The following is a 25,520-nucleotide window of genomic DNA, read 5'->3' on the forward strand; positions in this document are numbered from 1 at the left end:
AATAAAAAATTGAAAATTTAGTCTGTAGTTGCCATTCAGTTTAGAAAAGAGATGAAACCGAACAAAGGAAATTGAAGATTTCAACGCAAGTATTATAGTTAAAAAAAAAAGAAAAAAAAAAGAAGAGAAAATGACATAAGAGGTAATAATCAGTAGCACTTGGACTAAAATAGAAAGCATGCCATATTTGACAGGCCAAGGAGTAATTTGTACTCAACGCACGTAATTAGAAGTTGGTGCGAACAATATCCTAATACTCAAAATAAAATAATACATATAAACGTAGTCGAATTGCCAATTTCATTTGAAAAAATATGCATTTGCTAATTGAAGTAAAAGGTCTTAGCGTACTCTCAAAGTCACAGTGAGTGATTTTTTTTCCTCACATTTCTCTCCTCTGTTGTCCAATTAAAGTAAAAGTTCTTATCAAACGCATTTTCTACGTAGGAATTTACAAATTTAAGACTAGAAAAGAAGAATATGAGTGAGTTATTAGTTATGAATTGAACAACAAAGCATTTGGTAGTTAAAAAGTAAAAAAAGGTAGTGAGTGAGTGTAAGTGGTAGTAGATTGTAGAAGCTCAAACTAAAGCTCTAGAATTTCAGTGTTTGTTAAGTGTTGATCATTCATCATGGATCACATTGAAGAGTTGGGAGAAGATAAGCTAACACATTTCTGCAAGAAGGCATCGATGTTGTTCTTTGATCAATATGGTCTCATCAGTCATCAAATAAACTCATACAATCAGTTCATCAGCAGTGGCCTTCAGAGCACCTTTGATTCCTTTGGTGACCTCATTGTTACGCCGGGCTTTGATCCTTCCAAAAAGGGTGATCACGAACACTACCCTTATGCTTCCATCAGGTTCGGGAAGGTTACTCTTGATCAACCCAAGTTCTTTGACAACAAAGGGAATACTAAGGAGTTTAAGATGCTTCCTAGGCATGCCCGACTTCAGAGGATGACTTATTCTTCCCAAATGAAAGTTAATCTTCAAGTTCAGGTTATAAAAGAACATGCTTCTCCTTTGTTCACTGTTTTATCAGAATAATAAGCATTCATTAAACACAATAAAAAGAGTATCATGGTTTTTTTTTTTTTTTTTTCTATTAGAGAAATGCTTGTGATTGTATGTGTGTGTGTGTGTGGATCAGTTTATGCAGTGTCTTTCTTGACAAACAATTTGTAAATTATAGTTTTATGTTCCAAAGAAGGTTAGAAGTGACAAATTTAAAACTGGAAAAGAAGAACACCTTGATAAAGAGGTTCTCAAGGAAGATAACAGAGAAATAATCATTGGGAAACTCCCTGTCATGGTTAAGTCTGATCTATGTTATATGAAAGGAGATAAAAAGGGTGATTGTGAATTTGATCATGGAGGTTACTTTCTGATCAAGGGTGCAGAAAAGGTCAGCTTTAAGCACTTTTCATACTTTTTGATACAATACGTTAATTTTTATTTTAGGTTGCATTTATGTTCTTGTGTTCATGCTTTTTGTAGGTCTTTATTGCACAGGAGCAAATCAATACAAAGAGGCTCTGGGTTTCAAATTATCCATGTTGGAAAATTGAGTACAGGTCACAGGTGAAGAGAAATAGGTTAGGTGTTAAACTGGTTGAGAAGTGCAGATTTAAAGAAATTAAAGTTGGAGAGAAGGTCCTTACTGTATATTTTTTGAGTGTGGAGATTCCTGTATGGATACTATTTTTTGGTCTTGGTGTCTCATCAGACAAAGAGATTATAATAGATCTCATTGATTATGGCAATGATGATGACATAATTCACAATATTCTCTTTGCATCCGTTCGTGATGCGGATGAGAAATGTGAATACTTTCGTAAAGGGAAGAATGCACTTCATTTCATAGAGGGTTATGTAAAAGGTGTCCAATTTCCACCTTCAGAGTCTATTGAAGAGTGCCTTAACATGTATCTCTTTCCCAACATTAAAGGCCTTAAAAGGAAGGCACGCTTACTTGCATATATGGTGAAGGGTCTCTTACTGGCTTATACTGGCCGCAGAAAATGTGATAACAAGAATGATTTTCGAAACAAGAGGCTTGACTTGGCTGGTGAGCTTCTTGAACGTGAGCTGAAAAGACACATTGAACATGCGCGGAAGCAAATGGCAAAGGCATTGCAAAGAGACCTTTATGGAGATCGTGAAGTATGCCCAATTGAGCACTATCTTGATGCTTCCATAATTACAAATGGTCTCCAAAGAGCATTTTCTACTGGACAATGGTCCCATCCATATAAAAGGTTAGAAAGGATTTCTGGTGTGGTTGAAAATCTTGGGCGAACAAATCCATTACAGACCGTGGCTGAGTTAAGAAGAACTAGGCAACAAGTTCAGTATGCAGGAAAGGCTGGGGATGCTACTTACCCGTAAGTTACTTTAAGCTTTGTCTATTTAGTTCTTTATTTTTTTAATTTTTCAATCGTGCTGTGCACTGTGCAGTGTGTGAAGTGTGTGTTACTAGAAATTTTATTCCCTAGTAAACTGAATGGTCATTCTTCATGCATTTTGGTATTTTAGTCTGTGGGCATGAGTAAAAGCATCAACTTCCTCTGCTTCACAAAGGGTGTGGGTAAGGTGTCTGGCATTGTACTAGTAATAGCTTTAGCTGTTTACTCGCCCTCTGCTTAAGGGATTGAATATTGGCGTGTATACTATATATGATGGATTTTTGAGTTCTCTTTAAAGTTGAAAGTTCAAATATATGGTGTTTTGTATGTTTGAAACTATTGTTTTGTTCTATCCGTTTAAATTCTTTCAGGCATCCTTCTCACTGGGGCAAGGTTTGTTTCCTCACTACATCAGACGGTAAAAATTGTGAACTAGTAAAAAATTTGGCTGTCACAGGACTAGTAAGCACCAACATAACTGGGTCTGTATTGCCTCAGTTGTTTGATTGTGGAATGGAAGAACTGGTCGAAGATACTTCCACGTGTCTGGGCAACAAGGACAAAGTCTTCCTAAATGGGGATTGGGTTGGAGTGTGTTCAGATTCCATTTCATTTGTGGCAGAACTAAGAAGTAAAAGGCGTAGAAATGAATTGCCTCATCAGGTTCACTTTTAATCTCTAATTTTAAGTTAGTTTTTGTATGTTGTTCTTGTCATATATTTTTATATATGTTTAAAATGCCATGCTTTTAATTTGAGCCATAAAGTGTCAAATGTAGCAAAGGTTGACAAGTTTAACAGCTTAAGGCATGTCAACCTGCAGAGCTTAATTGATTAACAAATTGTTACAGTTATTGACTAAGCACTTGGAAACGTAGCCATCATAATATAGTTATATACAAAAGGAAGTAGAATTGCAATATATTTAAATGATGGGAATTAATTTTCTCATTTTACATGAGAAAATTTTCTCATGCTACACTCACCATACATGAGTGAGATCCACAGAAAGATGAGAAGACAAAAAAGTCAAGATAGGACCCAATCATATATTGTGAGTGTAGCATGAGAAAATTTTTTCATGTAAAATGAGAAAACTATTTCCCTAATTTAGATTATTTTGTTTCTAGGTGGAAATTAAAAGAGACCAATGTCAACAAGAAGTACGCATATACTCTGATGCAGGAAGGATTCTACGTCCGCTTTTGGTAGTTGGTAATCTACACAAGATTAAAGGATATGAATCAGAACATTACTCTTTCCAGTCCCTATTGGATGATGGTGTGGTTGAGCTTGTTGGACCTGAAGAAGAGGAAGATTGTCTTACTGCTTGGGGTGTTCTGTATTTATTTTCAAAAGAGGACAATTCTTCTGTAAAGTTCACACATTGTGAACTTGATATGTCATTCTTATTGAGTTTAAGCTGTTCACTTGTACCATTTGCCAATCATGATCAAGCAAGAAGGGTGCTTCTCCAATCTCAGAAGCACTCCTCCCAGGCTATTGGATTTTCAACAACGAACCCAGACATTAGAGTTGATATTTTGTCTCAGCAGTTATATTATCCCCAGAAGCCTCTTTTTCTTACAATGACTTCTGATTGTCTTGGAAAACCAGGGTATCCACTGGGCCAAAATAGAGTACTTCCAATCGCAGAATTCTATAAGGGGCAGAATGCAATTGTGGCTGTCAATGTGCATCTGGGATATAATCAAGAAGATTCAATAGTGATGAACCGTGCTTCTTTGCAGCGTGGTATGTTCAGATCAGAACACATAAGGAGTTACAAAGCAGAAATTGAAAATAAGGAATCTTTGGTGAAGATGCGGAAACCTGAAGATGTTGTAAAATTTGGAAAGATAGAAAGTAGAATTGGTAGAGTTGATAGCGTTGATGATGATGGCTTTCCATATGTTGGTGCAAATTTGCAAAGTGGGGATATTATTATTGCGCGGTGTACCGAGTCAGGGGTGGATCATAGTATTAAGTTAAAACACTCCGAAAGGGGTTATGTTCAAAAGGTTGCGCTGTCTTCAAATGAAGTGGGGAAGAATTTTGCTGTGGTTTCGTTAAGACAGGTAAACTGGTTAAAGTACCCACTTGTGCATGAAGTTTTAGGAGTTATTCCACCTAACACAACTTACTCTATGACAAGTATATGCATGCATGCACGTGGTGTTTTAGGATAATAATATTAAATGGAATTTGATCACTAGGAAAATCTATTATTTAATATAATACTGCAGGTTCGAAGTCCAGTTGTTGGGGACAAGTTCTCAAGCATGCATGGACAAAAGGGTGTTTTAGGATTTCTGGAGTCTCAAGAAAATTTTCCTTTCACTACACAAGGTATTGTTCCTGATATTGTCATTAATCCACATGCATTTCCCTCACGACAAACACCTGGGCAACTCCTGGAGGCTGCTTTAGGAAAAGGGATTGCACGTGGTGGTTTATTGAGACACGCTACACCTTACTCCACTCCCTCTGTTGATGTAATTACAGATCAGCTTCACAGGTACAGTTTGACCATGTTAACATCAATTTACTTCAAATGCAATTTGGATTACTTATATTGTATGTAAAACAAGCATTATAATGCACAAGTTCACTCATTTATGTTAAGAAAGTATACAAGACTTAATTTTTTATTAATAAAATAGAGGTCCGTTCTGATATTACGTAAAAAAACTATTTCAACCCAAAAACTTAAGTTGTGGAGTGTGGACTTTTTAATGGTTTATAGTACGTGTGCCACTTTCTAGTGGAGAAACTTGTAAGTGGTATATTTTGTGTTTGTTTTGTTTGTTTTATTGAACCTTAATCATGTTTCTTTTTGAGTATATGGCAGAGCTGGGTTTTCCAGATGGGGGAAAGAGAGAGTATATAATGGAAGGACAGGTGAAATGGTGGGTGAACTCATATTTATGGGCCCTACATTCTACCAGCGACTTGGACTCATGTCTGAGGATCAATTAAAATTCCGGAACACCGGTCCGGTTCACCCGGTCACACGACAACCTGTGAAAGACAAGAAGCGTTTTGGAGGTGTCAACTTTGGTGAAATGGAGCGTGATTGTCTGATCGGTCATGGTGCATCAGCCAACCTGTATGAACGCCTCTTTACACTCAGTGACTCCTCTCAGATACACGTTTGTAGAAAATGCAGAAACGTTGCAAATGTGATTTTACGACGGATGTCTGGTGGCCATAATATACGAGGTCCCTATTGCCGCTTATGTGAATCTGTTGACGACATTGTGGTAGCTAGTGTCCCCTATGGAGCTAAATTATTGTGTCAGGAGCTTTTTAGCATGGGCATAAATCTCAAATTTGATAGTGAACTTTGCTAGTTAATCACTTTTTCACACATGCCCTCTCTAGTCTCTAGTATATTCCCAATGTATGTATATATCTGAAACTTATGAATTCCGTGTACATATCAGTTTGATTCCTGGATGTTTCCTTGAATGCCAGTTAGGAGCATTTCATGACATGAACAATGTGTAACTTTTTAATGTCCTTGCTTTTTCTTTTCTTTTTTTAATTATTCCTTCTTTCTTAATTATTCCTGGATGACTTGTATTTCAAAGAAAGAATGGAAGGGGAAAAAAAATAATTATCAGAGCTTCAAAAATGAAATGCAAGACTAAGAAGGGAAATGTTATATTTACAAATATTTTGTTTATAAACTACACCTATGTCTGAACGGTAATTCACTCTTAATTAAAGTATTATCAATCAGATATAGTGTAAGTTTAAAAAAAAAAATTTGTAAACAGATTCTTTCTATATATATATATATATATATATATGAGGCAGATCCTTAAGCACTAGTGTCAAATTTAAAATTTGACACCTCGTCTGAAAGTCATTAGATCAAAAAAGATCAACGACTCTGATTTGTAAGCATGTGACACTGTTGATCTGTTTTGATCTAACGACTCTCAGATGAAGTGTTAAACTTCAAATTTAACACTGGTGTCAAAAGATCCTACCCCTATATATATATATATATATATATATATATATGGGTTCGCTTTTTCTGCAGTTAATGCAGATAACTTATCTGCAGTAAGTCAATACGACGTCGTTTTGGGACGAAAATCATGGTATTTTTGTAATTGTAATTTATTTCAGGGTTATAATAGTCTTTATATTTATAATTTTTTAAGATTTCAATCGCAAAACGACGTCGTTTTGGGAATCTGCATTTATTCCCAAAACGACGTCGTTTTGGGATTGAAATCTTAAAAAATTATAAATATAAAGACTATTATAACCCTGAAATAAATTAAAATTACAAAAATACTATGATTTTTGTCCCAAAACGACGTCGTATTAGACTTACTGCAAATAATTTATCTGCAGTAACTGCAGAAAAAATGAACCCTGTAAATAATTACGCAATAAGTTATGTATAAAAAAAAATTGAATACCATTTTCATTTGGATTACAAAGCACTTTATTACTCTCCGGTAGTGGGAGATATTTTGGCACTTTTTTTTTTTTTTTTGTCATTTCTTGTAACAGTGGGACCTTACAAGTTACATATCTCCTCTCGACCACATAAATATACAAACGGGGACACATGCGTCTTTCCATTTCCTTTTCTCGTTTCTTATTTTCAGTTTAAAGACTTTTGAATTTAGAGTGAGAGCACACACAACACAACGTTGGAACTGGAGAGAGGTTTAGAAATTGAACAAATACAGTGAATGCCTTTTTTTTATTCCGAGCGCAGTGGTAGAGTACAGAACCCCAAATTAAAAGCAAAACCCTAGGTTTACAACACCGTCGAGTGTTGATCATTCATTCACTCATCTCATGGGTCACATTGGTTCCAGTAAGGATGGCAAAAGGATGGAGATAGACGACGACTATGATGATATCGACCTCGATGAGTTTCCCAGCAATGCCGAAATGCTCGAAGAGTTGGGAAAAGATATGGTGAGTTATTTCTGCAAGAAAGCGTCGATGTTGTTCTTCGATCAGTATGGTCTCATCAGTCATCAAATAAACTCGTACAATCAGTTCATCAGCACTGGCCTTCAGAGCGCTTTTGATTCGTTCGGTGATCTCATTGTTACGCCTGGCTTTGATCCTTCCAAAAAGGGTGATCATGAACACTATCGTTATGCTTCCGTCAGTTTCGGGAAGGTTACTCTTGATCAACCCAAATTCTGGGGCGGCGAAGGGAATGCTCACGAGTTTAAGATGCTTCCCAAACATGCACGACTCCAGAGGATGACTTATTCTTCCAAAATGAAAGTCAAACTTCAAGTTCAGGTTAGAAATCAGAAAACAATATGCTTCTCCTTTTTCATTCTTTTATTAAGCTGGCTATATGCTTACTTAGTATCATGTTTTTCTATTTGAGAGAGAGAGAGAGAGAGAGAGAGAGAGAGAGAGAGAGAGAGAGAGAGAGAGATGCCGGTGATTGATTGTGTGTGCGTGTGTATGTATCAGTTCATGCGATGTCTTCCCTGACAAACAATTTGTTAAGAGTAATTTCTGAGCAAGGGTTATGTTATTTATTTTTCATGCATGTCATGGTCTGTTCTATTTTCTGACAAATAATTTGTTTTTCATGCATGTCTTTATCGATTATAGGTTTACGTTCCAAAGAAGGTTCGAAGTGACAAGTTTAAGACTGGGAAAGAAGAATACCTTGATAGAGATGTTCTCAAGGAAGAGGACAGAGAAATAATCATTGGGAGACTGCCTGTCATGGTCAAGTCTGATATATGTTATTTGAAAGGAGATGAAAAAGGCGATTGTGAATTTGATCATGGAGGCTACTTTGTGATCAAGGGTGCTGAGAAGGTCAGCTTGTTTAATGATTTACGAACTTTTTCTATTCTGCTTATCACAATTCTTCGTGTTTTTTAATGCGAGAAATTTATTTTATTTTAGGCTGCGTTTATATTCTTGTGTTCTATTTTTTATAGGTCTTTAGTATATCTTCACAATATCTTTCTTTGTTACTGTTATAAATTTCTTGTGTGTAAAAATTTGTTGCAGGCTTTTATTGCGCAGGAGCAAATCTATATAAAGAGGCTCTGGGTTGTAAATGATCCATCTTGGACAATTATGTACAAGTCACAGGCGAAGAGAAATAGGTTGGTTATTAAACTGGTATCAAATTACATATTTGAAGAAATTAACAGTGGAGAGAAGGTCCTTACTGTATATTTTTTGGGTGTTGAGATTCCTCTATGGATACTATTTTTTGGCCTTGGTGTCTCATCAGACAGAGAGATTATAGATCTCATTGAATATGGCAATGTTGATGTGAGAATTCAAAATATTCTCTTTGCATCCATTCAATATGCTGATGACAAATGTGAAACCTTTCGTAAAGGGAAGAACGCACTTCGTTACATAGAGGGTTATGTAAAAGGTATCCAATTTCCACCTTCAGAGTCTATTGAAGAGTGCCTTAGCATGTATCTCTTTCCCGGCATTAAGGGCTTGAATAGAAAGGCACGCTTCCTTGCATATATGGTGAAGGGTCTCTTGTTGGCTTATACTGGCCGCAGAAGATGCGATAACAGGGATGATTTTCGAAATAAGAGGCTTGAATTAGCTGGTGAGCTGCTTGAGCGTGAGCTAAAAGTTCACATTGCACATATTCGGAAGCTAATGTCAAAGGCTTTGCAGAGAGACCTTTATGGAGATCGTGAAGTACGGCCAATTGAGCACTATCTTGATGCTTCCATAATTACAAATGGTCTCCAAAGAGCCTTTTCTACTGGGCAATGGTCCCATCCATATAAAAGGTTAGAAAGGATTTCTGGCGTGGTTGCAAATCTTGGGCGAACAAATCCTTTACAGACCATGGCTGAATTAAGAAGAACTAGGCAACAAGTTCAGTACACAGGAAAGGTTGGGGATGCTAGATACCCGTAAGTTACTTTAAGCTTTGTATATTTGTTTCTTTTCTCCGTCATGCTGTGCAGGGGGTGAAGTGTGTGTTAGTAGAAATTTTATACCCTAGTTAATGGAATGGTCATTCTTCTATGCCTTTTGGTATTAAGTCTGTGAGCAACAGATACAGTGATGCTGAATTATTTGCATTTACTTCTGCATCTTTTTTGTAAAATATATTTTCTCTCTTCTCCTTACCACTTTTTAGGGGTGTTTAAAATGTAGGTGATGGTTGAAGTAAAAGTAATATTGCAATAGTTGTATTAGTAACACAATACAGCAGGGGGAATTGGGATTCTATAGGCTAAGGCTTGGGTTTTTTGAAGGTTGATCGTGTGTATTTATGTTGTCTGCCTAGAAAAGCTAGGTTTCCTATAATCAATTCCAACAAGATTTGTGAATGGAATCCTAATCCTGTATTGATTTGAGACTCTGGACTGCTGCTAAATCCATGAGGACATCTTATAAGTAAGATCTTAAAACTAGAACTCTAGGGATTACAAAATAAAGAAAATTAGAATGTTTGAGGGAAGAATTCTCTCTTTTTCCTTATCATTGATAGTGTCAAAATTGTACAACGATATATATGCAGCAGATTTTACATAGAATCAATCTTCTGAGTAACGGTTCCTAAAATCAATCCTAAAATTAAGCAAAACAATAAAAACAGATTCCTAATTATGTTGACCAGAGAAACCAGAAATGGTAATTAATCAAACCAGAAAAGGAAACATTTAAAACATTTCTAAGAGGCAATTAGCGTTAGATTGGTGCCATACTCATGGTTGGTCTTCATACTCATGGTTTATTGGTGCCATACTTGCTAGTGCTGCCTGTGTCACCCTATAGATGTTTAGTTTTGTGGTGGCTATCAAAGTTTCTCCCATTTCTGCTGCAGTATCAGCTTCTGTGAAGTATCTTGATTGAGAGGAGGTATCTGTACATTTAGTAAGTTCTGATGAAACTGATTGGGTTAGAAATGTGTTGAAAACTTTTAAAATCTTTGTTGGCCATCATTGGTAGCGAGTGAAATATCAACTTCCTATGCTTTACAGGGGTGGGTAAGGTGTCTAGCATTGTACTAGTAGCTTTAGCTGTTTACTTGCCCTCTCCTTGAGGTATTGATGTGTATACTCTAACGGATTTTTAAGTTCTCTCTAAAGTTGAAAGTTCGAATATGATGTTTTGTATGCTTGAAACTAGTGCTCTATTTTATCCAAAAAAATTGCTTGAATTTAATATAATGGAATTTTTGCGGTGCAGGCATCCTTCTCACTGGGGCAAGGTTTGCTTCCTGTCTACCCCGGATGGTGAAAATTGTGGGCTAGTAAAAAATTTGGCTGTCACAGGACTAGTAAGCACCAACATATCCGAGTCTATATTGCCTCAGTTGTTTGATTGTGGAATGGAAGAACTGCTTGATGATACTTCAACATATCTCGGCAACAAGGATAAAGTCTTCCTAAATGGGGATTGGGTTGGAGTTTGTGCAGATTCTTTTTCATTTGTGGCAGACCTAAGAAGTAAAAGACGTAGAAATGAATTGCCTCATGAGGTTCAGTTTCAATATCTCATTTTAAGTTGATTTTGTATGCTGTGCTAGTCATATGTATACTACATATGAATGTAAATATGGGTGTGTGTGTGTTTTAGGTATATACACACACACATTTTATACATGAAGTGTCAAATGTAGTAAAGGTTGACAAGTTTAACAGCTGAAGGCATGTCAGCCTGCGGAGCAGATGATACATTAATTAACAAATAATATAGTTGTGGACTAAGCACTTGGAAACATGGTCTACATTGGGGAATATCTATAGCTTCGTTTATGTCTTTATGAGGATTATGATTGCCACTGACTACCATATGGTAAATGCGCTTCACTTGCTTATCATGATTGGATTAACTGTTTGGACTTGCCTTCCCCTTTCCGGATACCCTAACTCTGGGAAACACTTCGTCATTTATGTGTCCCTTTTCTGTATCAAAGATTGGTATATCCTTTCTCTTTATATTTGCATCAATAGATAGCCATCATATCACGTTTGGGATGATTTTATTTTTTTATTAATTTTTGACATTGTTTTCTTCTGCTGGGTTTCTTTTGTAACTTTGTTGAGTAGTATACCTTTATTTGTAAGCCTTCTATTGTCTCCCTAATTTGAAATACAACACCCCCCCCCCCCCCCCCTCCCCCCTCTCTTATTCTCTCTGTTTTTTATGCACAAAAGGCTGTAGTATATGCAATATATTTATTTGATTTAGTTTATTTTGTTTCTTTTGAACCTAGTGATAACTATTTTCCGTTGTAGGTGGAAATCAAAAGAGACCAAAGTCAACAAGAAGTGCGTATATACTCTGATGCAGGAAGGATTCTACGTCCGCTTTTGGTTGTTGGTAACCTACACAAGATCAAAGGATATAAATCAGAACATTACTCTTTCCAGACCCTATTGGATAATGGTGTGATTGAGCTGATTGGGCCTGAAGAAGAGGAAGACTGCTGTACTGCTTGGGGTGTTCAGTATTTATTTGCAAATGAGGGAAAATCTTCTGTAAAGTACACACACTGTGAACTTGATATGTCATTCTTATTGGGTTTAAGCTGTTCACTTGTACCATTTGCCAATCATGACCATGCAAGGAGGGTACTCTACCAGTCTCAGAAGCACTCCTCACAGGCTATGGGCTTTTCTACAATGAACCCAGACATTAGAGTTGATACTTTATCTCACCAGTTATATTATCCCCAAAAGCCCCTTTTTCGTACAATGACTTCGGATTGTCTTGGAAAACCAGGGTATCCACTAGGTCAAAATAGAGTGCTTCCAAAGGCCGAATTCTATAATGGGCAGAATGCAATTGTAGCTGTCAATGTACATCTGGGATACAATCAAGAGGATTCCCTAGTGATGAACCTTGCTTCTTTGCAGCGCGGTATGTTCAGATCTGAGCACATAAGGAGTTACAAAGCTGAAATTGAAAATAAGGAATCTTCGGAGAAGAAGCGGAAACCTGAAGACATTGTAAATTTTGGAAAAGTACAAAGTAGAATTGGCCGAGTTGATAGCCTTGATGATGAAGGCTTTCCATATATTGGTGCAAATTTGCAAAGTGGTGATATTATTATTGGGAAGCATGCTGAGTCAGGCGCAGACAATAGTATAAAGTTAAAACACACCGAAAGGGGTTATGTTCAAAAAGTTGTGCTGTCTTCAAATGATGAGGGGAAGAATTTTGGTGTTGTTTCGTTAAGACAGGTAACTGGTGAAACCCCAAACTACATTAATGAAGATGCATGTTGCCTTATGCATGAACTTTTAGGAGTTATTCCATTGAACACAACTTACTGTATGCACAAGTATTTGCATACAGGCATATGGAGATGGACATGCAAATATATTTATTTGTACATCATCTGAACATAGATGTTTTATGTTGCAAAACTGAAAGCCAACTTTTATGACAGTTAAATTGAATATGATCACTAGGAAAATCTTTTATTTAATATTGCAGGTTCGAAGTCCACTTCTTGGAGACAAGTTCTCCAGTATGCATGGACAAAAGGGTGTTTTAGGATTTCTGGAGTCTCAGGAAAATTTTCCCTTCACAAGACAAGGAATTGTTCCTGATATTGTCATAAATCCGCATGCGTTTCCCTCACGACAAACTCCCGGTCAACTCCTAGAAGCTGCTTTAGGAAAGGGGATTGCTTGTGGCGGTTTATTGAGGCATGCTACCCCTTTCTCCACTCCCTCTGTTGATGACATTATGAACCAGCTTCACAGGTACAGTTTGATAATGTTATCTGTGTACTTAAAATGCAGTTTTGATTACTTATGTTGTATATTATGTGTGCCATTTACTAGAGGAACTTGTATTTCAACTTCTGCTCTTGCTTACTGTATGTTAGATGGTCTCTTGCCTTTGTTCTGGGATATTTTTAAATTTAGGAGTTATTTTTCCTAGTTTTCACTTTAAGTTGTCCTGTGTTTTGTTGTTTTGTTTGTTTTATTGAGCCCGGCTTATGTTCCTTTTGTGTATATGGCAGAGCTGGGTTTTCAAGAGGGGGAAATGAGAGAGTATACAATGGGAGGACAGGTGAAATGGTCCGTTCACTCATATTTATGGGCCCTACATTCTACCAGCGGCTAGTCCACATGTCTGAGGACAAAGTAAAATTCCGGAACACCGGTCCAGTTCACCCGCTGACCCGACAGCCTGTGGCAGACAGGAAGCGTTTTGGAGGTGTCAAGTTTGGTGAAATGGAGCGTGATTGCCTGATAGCTCATGGTGCATCAGCCAACCTGTATGAACGCCTCTTTACACTCAGTGACTGCTCTCAGATACACATTTGTAGTAAATGCAAAAATATTGCTAATGTGATCTTACGGCCAGTGTCTGGTGGCCATAAAATACGAGGTCCCTATTGCCGCTTCTGTGAATCTGCTGAAGACATTGTGGTGGCCAGTGTCCCTTATGGAGCTAAATTATTGAGCCAGGAGCTTTTTAGTATGGGCATAAGTCTCAAATTTGATACTGAACTTTGTTAGACAAACACTCTTTCACATCCTTTCTGGTTCATTCCCCTAAACTTGTCAACTCAGTTTAGATATCAGTTTGATTCCTGGATATTTTTTTGAATGATAGTTAAGAGTATCTAATGACATGAACAAAGTTTAACTTGAGTTGAATTTCCTTGCAATTCTTTTTCCCTTTTAATTATTTAAAGGGGAATGCTCATTATCACGAAGCTCTTCTCCCAGAAAACTAACTAATGTTGAGCTTCAAGTGAGTTGCGGTGGCCACGAATGAGTTTTTATTTTTTATTTATTTATTGTTTATTTGTTATGTTTTGGTTAAAGAATAACTTGTTCTATTCGATAACTGTTTCTTAAATTTCGTTTAACAATCCCTTACTAAGCCATAGCCACACAATTAATATGAACTGTCAGTTTTTTCGCAAATCAATGTAATATAACGACAATAGCAGGATTTTTTGCATATTGGTTGTAAGAACGTGCACCGTCATCATTGTGCTGAAAAAAGGGAATTCTGTGATCTTTGAAGGGTTTGGTAATTGGTATTAAGTGATTTGAAATAAAGATTTGCTATCTCTTTGATTGAGACATAAAGTAGTGAATTGATTTAGGAAGATAATTGCTTAATTTTTTTATTTTAGTTTTTTGTGTCAAGTATGGGGTGTATTTTAAAAGACTAAATGAAAAATTTAGGGAATAAACATAAAGTAGTGAAAAATTTTAATAACCATTGAAAGACTAATGTGATACCAGGTAAAGGTTTCATTCTACATATTATCATAGCCTAAGATTAAGAGCATTTCTTTACTGAAAAAAAAGAAAGATTAAGAGCTTTTTTGTTATACTTTCCACACGTATTTATTCTCTTTTTATTAAAATTTCAGTTAATTTTAACTGTTCATTTATGTCGAGTTTCTGCTAGATTAAAGGAGAAAAAAACAATTTTGCTGAATAAAAGAGAACTAATTTTCTCCTTTTCATTGCAACTTACATTGGCTTTATTCAGTTCTTACCCCGCCCCTCCTCTTCTTTTTGGTTGATATCAGCCATTTGAAAGTACAAATATAAACTAGTTAGATTGAACATTTATAAACTTTCTCCAGCTCTTCAACTGGAACAGCATAGGGTGAGTTCCAATCTGCATCAAAAATTTCCCTAAGTTGAGAGACGATGGCAGTGTTGTATGTCCCAAAGCTGACACCTGCTGTGGTGTAGAAGTAGTCCCATACAATGTTGCTAGTTGAAATGTGGGCCCTTACATTGCTAACTGCATATTTTCCATGATTGACTCTGGTATAACCAGGGTATATGTTTCCTGAACTAGCTCCACCCTGAATGGCAGGTCCTGTCTTGTTGAAACCCGGAACCACATAGTACTTGATCTCAACTTTACCACAGTATTTGTTGTATACTGAGGAATAGCAGAGATTGTTGGAGTAGAGGAGTGACTTAAGGAACACGTCTGTGCTATTGATGGAGTGTGCCCAATATGCTACCAATAACTTTACTGTTGCTTGCTTGGAAAACACAACCTGTTTGGTTGAATTTTGTAAGAAAATGTCGCGCTAGATAATAAATAGCAAGTTGATGTGTAAAACTCATTACAATTGTAGAAAAACCTAACTTAACAAACAACTAAAAGGATAAAGATACAAGGAAAAACAGGAACTTCTATAGACTTAGCTGGTCGAATAGCACTGAAATTTTAAGGAATAGACACTACAAATAGTGCCAGAAGATAAGCATTTGGTGATGGCCATTTTATATATACCACTACAACTATCCAAGTACCCAACTGCACTCCAGGGGAACCATCAGCCAGTTTGTGATATGTAAAGAGAATAGACTATGGCACATGTCACTCAAAATGGTATCAAACAAAATTGTACGAATTCATGAACACTGATGATGCTTTGCCTTCTTAAGATATAATTTGGGATGCCTTTTTTCTGTTAATGACTTCTTGAAAAGATAACAAGTATAGGGAGGAGAAAGTAAAAAAGAGAGCAAACAAGAAAAGAAACAGAGAAAGCAAACACTTGAAAGTTACCTCTGATATTGCAGAGGATATGGATGACCAGTAAACTGTTTGGTTCGTATATTGTGACTGACCCAGCCAGTCCATGGTACTGATTCTAACTGTCTCCTTTGTTCCAACAGATTTAATTGTATCAATCAATGCCTGCTCATCAGCCTGATAAGTGCCAAATAATAGCTGCAGCCACAAATAATACTAAGATCCAATGAAAGGAAGAACAGAAAGATGGAAAACGAGCATGAAGAAATGAATAACAAAATAAACAAGCATGTGATAGTAGCACAGTAAGAAAATTATTAAAATGGTAAGTTTGTGCCGCCATGTAGCTGTTAAGTCAACCCATTTCTGATGCCTAGATTCAAGGATGTGTACTATCCTGCAAATTGTTAAAAAAAAAAACGTTACCTCTGGGGGAGCAAAGGAGAGGTAGCTGACTTGGGGGAGCTTTGTTGAATTCCCAGGAGTTTGAATTGAAACTTTAAACTTGTAAGGGTCAGACAGAATTGGGTATCCTGCAACATGAGGAGTCTCCACATAATGAGGAAGAGGTGACCTGCGACACAATCAAATACAGTAATAAATTAAAAAAGTGCAAGAATGTTCTTTCCTCATTCTTAGTTTACTTTAATTCACTCTCAGTTGCTTAAGGATGTAAACTTAAAAATGTTCCATGTGCTTGCTTTTGAAGTTCGCTACTCCATTCACTACATTGTATTCTGTCTCTCATGTTGTCTAATGTTTGGAATCTTTCTAAAGACTACATTTTATTTAAGTGATAGTTAAAACCCTAACCAACCATTAGCATCCACATAAAAACCTACAGTTAAAATTATGCTAACTACAAAGAACGTACACTTATGGGAACAATTCTCTCTTCTCACAACAGCAAAATTCCAGTGAAGGAAGGAAATTTTGAAGAATATAAATCTTAAGAACTTTGTAAGGAAATTTGAAAGACAAACTATAGAAAATGATACATCAAGATAGAAAATCACAAGAAGTAGCAATTTCTTGAAGAGAAACTAAGTAAACTAATTTTTTGTCACAGCGTCCAGACTTACTTGCACCTCTCTCTAGGTTTAATGAAATGCGACCAACAAGGAACCTTTCTTTCAACTTGCCACTGTTGATCTAAGACTGTTTTTGTGTAAGCTGAAGAATTAAGAGATGTGAGTGTCCATAAATTATTAAAGTAGACCTCAACCTTTTTAGCTATTCCAGGACAACCAGCAAGATAAATTCCGACTTCCTTGACCTAGGACCAGCAAGTAAAGAGACAAACATCATGGGTTGAAAAGATAACAGATATCTAGAATGAAGAAAAGAAGAGATATATTAAGAAACAAATATCCTAGAAAAAGTAATCTTACCTCGAAAAAAGGGGTTAAATTTTAACATTAATAATCCATGGAGAAAGGTAACAACCAACAGCATATGTTTTGAGTAGAGTTGATGCTTCATACTCAAGATTTATGAGGGCCTCTGAAAAACTAGTTGCCTATTGACATAAAAAAGTGAACATAAAACTTGTCATGAAATTACCTGTGTAAGAGATTTCCAGTCATTGTTTGCAGATCCAATATACACATCCCTACTATCGGATATCCAAACTTTGGCATGAACAATGCCAGAGCCCCACCAATCCTCTAGTAGCAAGGTCACATTCTCAACATTTGGCCTTCCAGAAGCGAGTTTGGATGGTTCTGAGGTAAAATCTGGATAGACTCCAGAGTGAGACAGTAACCTACACCAATCTCCATTTGAAACATAAAATAGGTTAAGATTAACTTGTCTGTATATTATAAACATAACCATCCATCTTCAACAAACCCAATTCAAATTTGGTTGATTAATGATGAAAATCAACATCACACTAAACAAGAGCATGGTAAGCCAAATTAAAACGCACCTGATTCTAACATTACGGTCAGCAGCAGCATCTAATGCTTGATAAAGGGAAGCACCTTGATGGGCACCAAATTCATGCAACTGATCTTGAGAGTAACCATAATCCCCAGAACGAGAATCGTTGGGAGCAGCTAGCAGCTGCCAGTATTGAGCTATTATGTCAAGCCTCCGGGTTGAGTTTTCAGCCATCCACCGAAGCACATCCCCTACAACCCAATTATGAGCCCATAATAGTGAATTAGAGAGAGTCAGTGGTAACATAACACACACACACACATATATATTACATACCAGAAGATAGGATGCCGGGGACGCGGGAGAGGTGGGGCATATTGGTGGGGATTGATTGCACTAGCCATGCTTTACAATGGGGAGAGGATGACGTTGACTCAGAAAGGTAAAGATTACTTAACAACACCAATAACACGTAGAGAGCAATCATCATAATGCGTCTCATAATTAGCCTATGATGACTGAGATAACAGAAAAAGCAAAAGTTAATCACAGGAACAGAACACGACACAACAAACAGAACTTGCCTTTAATAAACTTGTTTACCACAATACAAGTTATCCCTATTGACTTTCGATGAAGTCAAACCGAAGCTACGAATCTCCTCGGGAATATACGGTTTTGCAAAAACCTTCAAAGTGAGTTGGGACTTTTACGTGAAATGAGGTCAATAAGAAGAATACCAACCGTCTAGATAGAAATCAAGAGTTAATCATTTTTTCTTTCTAACACGTTCTCCATCAGTTGATTTATATCTATACATGTGACTTTCTCATCTGTGTCCGTAAGAGAACCCATTCTCAATTGAATTTGTCTCTCAAGTTAGAAACACTGCCATGTTAATTTATTACAATTTGAAAATAAATATTAGAAAAAAGTTATAACATTTTTTTTATTAATTTTCATTAGCCATCGTGAGATTCATATTATTTTTGCAAGGGTAAGGTTGGAGATCCGCAGACGCTAACATATATGTCAAATGTAGGTCGAACACAACGGGTCAAAGTGATGCCCAATCTTGAATGATGGGTCACCAGTGATCAGGGGAGAGGGAATGGTTTAATTCACACAAAGGACAAATGCAAGGAAACTGAAAAGAACCTTGTAAGAGCAACGTGTCAAGGGGCATGTTAAAACAAAAAAATTAAATATCTTTTTGGTCTTTATCAAATTTTACGATGTCTGTTTTAGTCCCTATAAAAAAAAGTCATTCATGGTCCTAAATTTTACAAATTAAGCCCACGGTAGTCCTTTTGTTAGTGGGGCTCTAACATCATTACTAACGTCTATGACATGTACCGTTAAAAGGATAAACACCAAATCCTAAATAAAATAAATAAAGTTTTATTCTTTAAAAGGCTAATTTTAAGAAGAAAACACATACTTACACAAATATTACATTATTCATATAGTTTTGATTATTATTTTATGGGAATAATGTTTGAGATAAATATATCTTCTATACATATATAAAAGTGTGTGAAGTCATGTGAGGAGAAAAGAGAAAAAAAATATAAATTTCGTATATTTTTTTATATATATATAGGAGATAAATCAACATGAGAAACATTGAATACTTATTTTAATGGAAGGAATAGTTTTTTTATTTGATTATAACCAATCTGGCTTAATTTTTTGTGCACATTCACTATGTGCTATGTATATTACCCGTTTTATTTTCTGGATAACAATATTAGAACATGAGGAACACCATTTGCCCATTTAACAAAAGTTTATCAAAAAGTTGTAGAAAAAAAATATAGTTTGATGAGTTCATGAAATAAATGCCACTGTATTAAAAATATTCGCAATTTATCGGGCGTCAAGTTGTATTGAAAATGTTAACCATACTCAGTTGTATTAAAAAGATATCTTATCAATACTTCAAGTGGTAAGGAATTTATTCCATTCAGAAATTTTAAATTTAAGCACTAGTAATGGAAAAAATAATTTCGGGAGACACACCCCTATAACCTTATAATTAACGCGTGTACTATTATATCTCTAAGAATTCATTAATTTTTTGGCAACCTCTCAGATCTGATCTGGAATTGGGAGTCTTACGTATAAATGGAGTTTGGTTAATCCCTTCCTAATTACGATTATGCCCTCGCGTAGAAAGAGAAAAAAAGAAAAAAAAGGAAAAGGAAAACACTTGTTTGGTCAGATTCAACCGAAGCGCAAACGAGACGAGATCATATATAAGCAGAAGACGGTAACTGTACCAATTTGTAACCGGAGGTAATCAGCACCGAGTCCTCTCTTTCTGGTCGCGACTACGCTTCTCTTCTTCCTCCTCGCTCTTCTCCCATTTCCTTATAACTCAACAACAAGAGGCATTTGAAAAGAGCTTCTAGATCTCGATCTCGAACGCCATGGCGTTTTTGAGATCTCTCGCGTTCTCTGCAGTTCTTCTGCTTCTCATCCATGCCGCTCACTGTTTCTACCTACCTGGCGTCGCTCCGCAGGATTTCCAAAAGGTAACCTTCCATTTCCCCCCTTTCCTTCACGTGAATTACTTATTTGTTCATTCCTTGATCTGTGTTTGAATCCGAGAAGTGAGATCTGTGTTGGATTGGATATGATCGATACTAGTTTTATTTTTATTTTCTTAAAAAAAATAATTAGCTGAAAGAGGAGGTGGAAATGTATGGTATGTTTAGTTTTAATTTTAGTGGTTCGCTTCAATGAAGAACGTTCACTTGGTAACGCCGAATTTATATCTGTGTGTATTTAATGCTTCCTGAGATACTGAGGTTAATTTTTTGATTTCCATTTCAGTTACTTGTCTTGCATTTTATCTGTTACGGATTAGCCAACACTGCACTATTGCAATATTTTTTTACATCAATGAATCATATGATGGCTGTTTAAATTCCGTAGTTGTAATTAGAAATAGTTGTCGGCGTTGTTTGATGTGAAAATTGGCAATGTATCTTTAGACGATGTTGGAGAATAGGACTGGCAACTAAGGTGCGTAACTTGACATATTATCGCAGAGGTGCATTGTATTACATTACACTTTATTGCGCTTCTTTGCATCGAGAAGTTGATTTTTTAATATTTAGCAGTGATGCCTTTTGATGTAAACAATTAAAACTTTACAGAAGAAATATAATAATTTTTGGGCTTCATCTTCTATCTTTCTAATGCTTTCTTATTTTTTTTGGTATACTACCACCTTATTCCTACACCTCTAGTCTTCTACTCTTTTCAATTATTTTTAAATGCAAAGGATATGAAAAGCTCAAAACAAACCAAGCTAAACACTGAGCTGCAGGCAAGAGCAAAGGTTCCCAGCTAATACCCTTTTCCCCTTGTGTTTCTTACCAAGCAAAGCCCATCAAAGCAAAAAAGCCACAGTTTGTACAAGCAGAACATAGAAGCAACAATAAACTGAGGCTTTAAAAGCTTTACCGATTTCGACGAAGATAAACCGCAGATTGTCCTGCATGGTTGAATTCTTGCATAATATCAATTTACAATCTTCATAGCAACTACAATGGCCTTTATGAAGGATGAAATAATCTATTTGACTACTTTTGTAGCCTCTTTTAAAGTATTCCCCATGTCCACGGGATATTTTGTGGTAAAAATATGTCATACTTGTGGCAAATGTGATATTTCTTTCTTAATCTGTCCAAAATGAAGAATATTCAAAATTCGTTATAGGTCTACTCCTTAAGTACTTAACTGACTTTTTTAATATTTCTTTGGTGCAGGGAGATCCATTGCAAGTAAAAGTAAACAAATTAACATCAACAAAGACTCAGCTTCCATACTCATATTATTCACTTCCTTATTGTCCCCCCCAAAAAATACAGGATAGTGCAGAAAATCTTGGGGAGGTGCTTCGTGGTGACCGCATTGAAAATTCTCTATATGTGGTCAGTTTTACATGTTGACTCTTGACTGTTTAATTTAGGGATATTTACAAAAAAGGAATTCTTTGTGAAATATTTTCAGTTTAGTAACAACTAACCACTGAATTGGTGAACCATGTTCACAGTGTTGTTAACGAGTAATCACTTATTGACTTAATTAACTATGCGAGCAGTTTCCAAGCTGGTTTTTTTTTTAGCATTTTTTCTAACTTTTGAAATTTCCCTTAATTTTGTTATGGTTATTAACTGATTCTGACTCAACGATGTTTTGCAGTTTAAAATGCGCGAGCCACAAATGTGCAATGTTGTGTGTAATCTTAAACTTAATGCTAAAACTGCTAAGCAGTTCAAAGAGAAAATCAATGATGAGTATCGGGTGAACATGTATGTTATACCAGTATTTGATCTATCATATTCTGCCACAGTCTTGACATGTTGTATCTTATAATGGCTCTTCCCTTAATGCACAGGATCCTAGACAACCTTCCTCTAGTTGTTCCCATAAAACGGAATGATCAGGATTCTAATGTTTATCAGCTTGGTTTCCATGTTGGACTCAAAGGGCAGTATAGCGGGGTATGTGTATTTTATAGCACCATGGCTATTGTTATAAATGCCAATTAGTTTGTTTCTTTGCTTACTTTGTCTAAATGCACAGAGCAAGGAGGAGAAATATTTTATTCACAACCATTTGGCGTTTATTGTCAAGTATCATAAAGATATACAAACTGAATCTGCTAGAATCGTGGGCTTTGAGGTTAAGCCACTCAGGTCATTAATTTTGTGCTCTAATTGTTCTATTAGTTTATTCCATTTAGCTGGTTTATGTTCTTCCACAATTGTAGGAGTCTCATGCATTCTGTTGCTCGTTTAATTGGTTCATCATTTTGTGGTATTTATTAGTGATTTTTCAAATCTGGATGTTGATGTGCAGTGTTAAACATGAATATGAAGGTAAATGGGATGAAAAAAAGACTCGTTTGACAACCTGTGACCCTCATGCTAAACACACAGTTGTCAACTCCAACAATCCCCAAGAGGTTGAAGAGAACAAGGAAATTATATTCACATATGATGTTGAATTCCAGGTGAGGTTATGGAGATGATAAAATGATACACGTATAATTTCCTTGTACTTCAGAATGTTTATTGTCATGCATGATCCAAGTGGTAATGGATATGGTTTTAGTGGAGTAGCTGGTTTATGGATAGGGGGATAGATAAACTATTAAAAATCCTCTTGCATTAATGGGAATTTTTATCATTTTGTGTACTCATAATTAACTTTTCTTTTTCTTCTTCCATCCAAGTGGAGTCAGCTTCTTTATCATCCTCCTTCTTTTGTTGTTATGTTGAAATATGATTCTGGGTTGTATTTCTTATTATCTGCTTTTACCTTTTGCTGCTACCTTCAGGAGAGTGATGTGAAGTGGGCTTCAAGATGGGATGCCTATTTGCTAATGAATGATGACCAAATCCACTGGTTCTCAATTGTTAACTCATTAATGATTGTTCTCTTCCTTTCGGGCATGTTGGCAATGATAATGCTGCGAACTCTGTACCGTGACATTGCAAAGTACAATGAGCTTGAGACCCAGGAAGAAGCCCAAGAAGAGACTGGTTGGAAGCTTGTGCATGGGGATGTATTTAGGCCCCCTAACAACTCTGATTTGCTCTGTGTTTATGTTGGAACTGGTGTTCAGTTCTTTGGCATGGCACTAGTAACTATGATGTTTGCAATCCTTGGGTTCCTTTCTCCTTCAAACCGAGGTGGGTTAATGACGGTCATGCTCATGCTTTGGGTTTTCATGGGAATTTTTGCTGGTTATTCCTCAACTCGCTTGTACAAAATGTTCAAAGGATCCGAGTGGAAAAAAATTGCCCTCAGAACTTCAATCGTGTTCCCTGCAGTTGTCTCCGCCATTTTCTTTGTATTAAATGCTCTCATCTGGGGCCAAAAATCATCTGGAGCTGTGCCATTTGGTACAATGTTTGCTCTTATCTTTTTATGGTTTGGGATCTCAGTTCCACTTGTTTTTTTGGGTAGCTATGTTGGATTCAAGAAGCCTGCTATTGAGAATCCTGTGAAGACAAACAAAATCCCAAGGCAGATCCCTGAGCAGGCCTGGTACATGAATCCGGTCTTCTCAGTTCTGATTGGAGGAATACTCCCATTTGGAGCTGTTTTTATTGAGCTTTTCTTCATCCTCACCTCAATCTGGTTGAATCAGTTTTACTACATCTTTGGATTCCTCTTTTTGGTCTTCATCATCCTCATCATCACTTGTGCTGAAATAACCATTGTGCTCTGCTACTTCCAGTTGTGCAGTGAAGATTACTTGTGGTGGTGGCGATCATACCTCACGGCTGGTTCTTCTGCACTTTACCTCTTTCTTTATGCAACATTCTACTTCTTCACCAAGCTTGAAATCACAAAGTTGGTATCTGCGATATTATACTTTGGGTACATGCTTATAGCTTCTTATGCCTTTTTTGTGGTAACCGGTACTATCGGATTTTATGCATGCTTTTGGTTCACAAGGCTCATCTACTCCTCAGTCAAAATTGATTAGTGATAGCATCCATATATTCGGTTAGTCTGCTATACTTCTTAAAGGATGAAGAAAGTTTATGTAAGGATTTTGAAATTCAGGTACTATCATGTTCAGATGTAACCTATTTTATACAATTTTGAATTATGACGACAGTGATTCTTTTGTTTCAGTATCATTTTAATTGCCTTCGTCGAAGTAGGATCCTCGTCAAATACAGGTTTTAGGGTGGTTTTGCTCTGTTAAATTAGCCATTTTCTGCGGCAGATGTTCTTATATCATTAAAATAGTATGTGTCAACAGAAATGTAATCTCATCACATTAGAGCAGCTCGCAATCTTGAGTTTGAATGCCCGAATATATTTGGAATGAAAGTGAACATGTGATGTTATGAGGACCCCTACCATTTTCCCTATCTAAATCCTGTCCCATCCTCTTCTTGGCAGTACCAAGTAATTAGAAACTCGATTGAGAATTTGAGATTGCCATAATGGCAGCAGGAGTTGCATAGTTTTGTCCCCTGGGTTAACCTCTGTCTCCGTAATTGCTGATACCACCGCAATTGAATAATAATAATAATAATAAAAAACAATTCCGCATCAAATGATAGTCCTTGTATGCAGCCCTTTAAATTAAATTATTTCTAATAACAAATTTCATTTGTTTGTATGCTAATAAACATTGATCAGGTTTAATATTTATAAAAAGAGAAAGATTATATTTAGAAATTTTTTATTTATAAATTACATTATGTTTGATGGGTCATACTTTAATCAAGAGCGTATGAACGATCAGATTTTGTATAATTTGTACATACACGCGTAAAATGATCAACAAAGTTATATATTATTAACGATGAATGGTTAGTTATTTGTAAGATTCATTTCTCTGACCTTATTTTATAAAATTTTGTCTAATATTCATCGAAACGATATTGTTTTAGGACGGAAATTATGATGTATTTATAATTTTAATTTATTTCAGAATTATAATAATTTATATCATTTTAATTTTTTAATTTTTCAAATTTAAATTCACGTCGTTTCATTGAATATTAGATAAAATTTTCTAAATAAAATTCTAAGCATAATATATTCGAACCAATGGTGTTTCTAGATGAACGAAATGTAATTTTTCCACTTTTCAATTTGGATGATAACTTGCAAAGTTGGCCGTTTCTGCAGTTTGCATTTGCAGTGACAGCGTCAGAGCTGAGAGTGCATTTTTTTTTTTTCCTTCTTTT

The 25,520-nt window shown here is 36.1% G+C and overlaps 4 protein-coding genes across 5 annotated transcripts; 3 read left to right on the top strand and 1 right to left on the bottom strand.

Moving 5' to 3' along the window:
• Positions 1 to 632: 632 nt before the first annotated feature.
• Positions 633 to 5,762, top strand: LOC133308647 (DNA-directed RNA polymerases IV and V subunit 2-like). The gene is made up of 7 exons (XM_061509291.1): positions 633 to 1,004; positions 1,198 to 1,410; positions 1,503 to 2,389; positions 2,782 to 3,073; positions 3,540 to 4,487; positions 4,656 to 4,927; positions 5,261 to 5,762. The coding sequence occupies exons 1-7, from the start codon at positions 633 to 635 to the stop codon at positions 5,760 to 5,762; spliced, it is 3,486 nt and encodes a 1,161-aa protein (XP_061365275.1).
• Positions 5,763 to 7,178: 1,416 nt separating this feature from the next.
• LOC133308629 (DNA-directed RNA polymerases IV and V subunit 2-like) lies at positions 7,179 to 13,942 on the top strand. The gene is made up of 7 exons (XM_061509269.1): positions 7,179 to 7,698; positions 8,023 to 8,235; positions 8,434 to 9,317; positions 10,603 to 10,894; positions 11,655 to 12,602; positions 12,859 to 13,130; positions 13,394 to 13,942. The coding sequence occupies exons 1-7, from the start codon at positions 7,237 to 7,239 to the stop codon at positions 13,893 to 13,895; spliced, it is 3,573 nt and encodes a 1,190-aa protein (XP_061365253.1). The 5' UTR covers positions 7,179 to 7,236; the 3' UTR covers positions 13,896 to 13,942.
• Positions 13,943 to 14,859: 917 nt separating this feature from the next.
• LOC133308640 (uncharacterized) lies at positions 14,860 to 18,325 on the bottom strand. Its single transcript, XM_061509285.1, has 7 exons — positions 18,121 to 18,325; positions 17,831 to 18,035; positions 17,464 to 17,665; positions 16,983 to 17,176; positions 16,327 to 16,474; positions 15,934 to 16,098; positions 14,860 to 15,415 (listed from the first exon to the last, which is right to left on the bottom strand). Exons 1-7 carry the CDS (start codon positions 18,284 to 18,286, stop codon positions 14,957 to 14,959), a joined length of 1,539 nt encoding a protein of 512 aa, XP_061365269.1. The 5' UTR covers positions 18,287 to 18,325; the 3' UTR covers positions 14,860 to 14,956.
• Positions 18,326 to 20,009: 1,684 nt separating this feature from the next.
• On the top strand, positions 20,010 to 24,641 carry LOC133308621 (transmembrane 9 superfamily member 8-like). Of its 2 annotated transcripts, none has more exons than XM_061509260.1 (7): positions 20,010 to 20,321; positions 21,528 to 21,728; positions 22,000 to 22,109; positions 22,196 to 22,301; positions 22,384 to 22,496; positions 22,660 to 22,813; positions 23,141 to 24,641. In XM_061509260.1, the coding sequence occupies exons 1-7, from the start codon at positions 20,217 to 20,219 to the stop codon at positions 24,296 to 24,298; spliced, it is 1,947 nt and encodes a 648-aa protein (XP_061365244.1). In that variant the 5' UTR covers positions 20,010 to 20,216; the 3' UTR covers positions 24,299 to 24,641. The 2 variants fall into 2 exon arrangements, with proteins under 2 accessions (XP_061365244.1, XP_061365245.1); XM_061509261.1 differs by having other exon boundaries at positions 21,564 to 21,728.
• Positions 24,642 to 25,520: the final 879 nt, after the last annotated feature.

This window comes from Gastrolobium bilobum, unplaced genomic scaffold (assembly GCF_033153095.1).
Source record: "Gastrolobium bilobum isolate Gb01-03AN ecotype WA unplaced genomic scaffold, APGP_CSIRO_Gbil_v1 utg814, whole genome shotgun sequence".
In the NCBI taxonomy this organism is placed as follows: Eukaryota; Viridiplantae; Streptophyta; class Magnoliopsida; order Fabales; family Fabaceae; genus Gastrolobium; species Gastrolobium bilobum.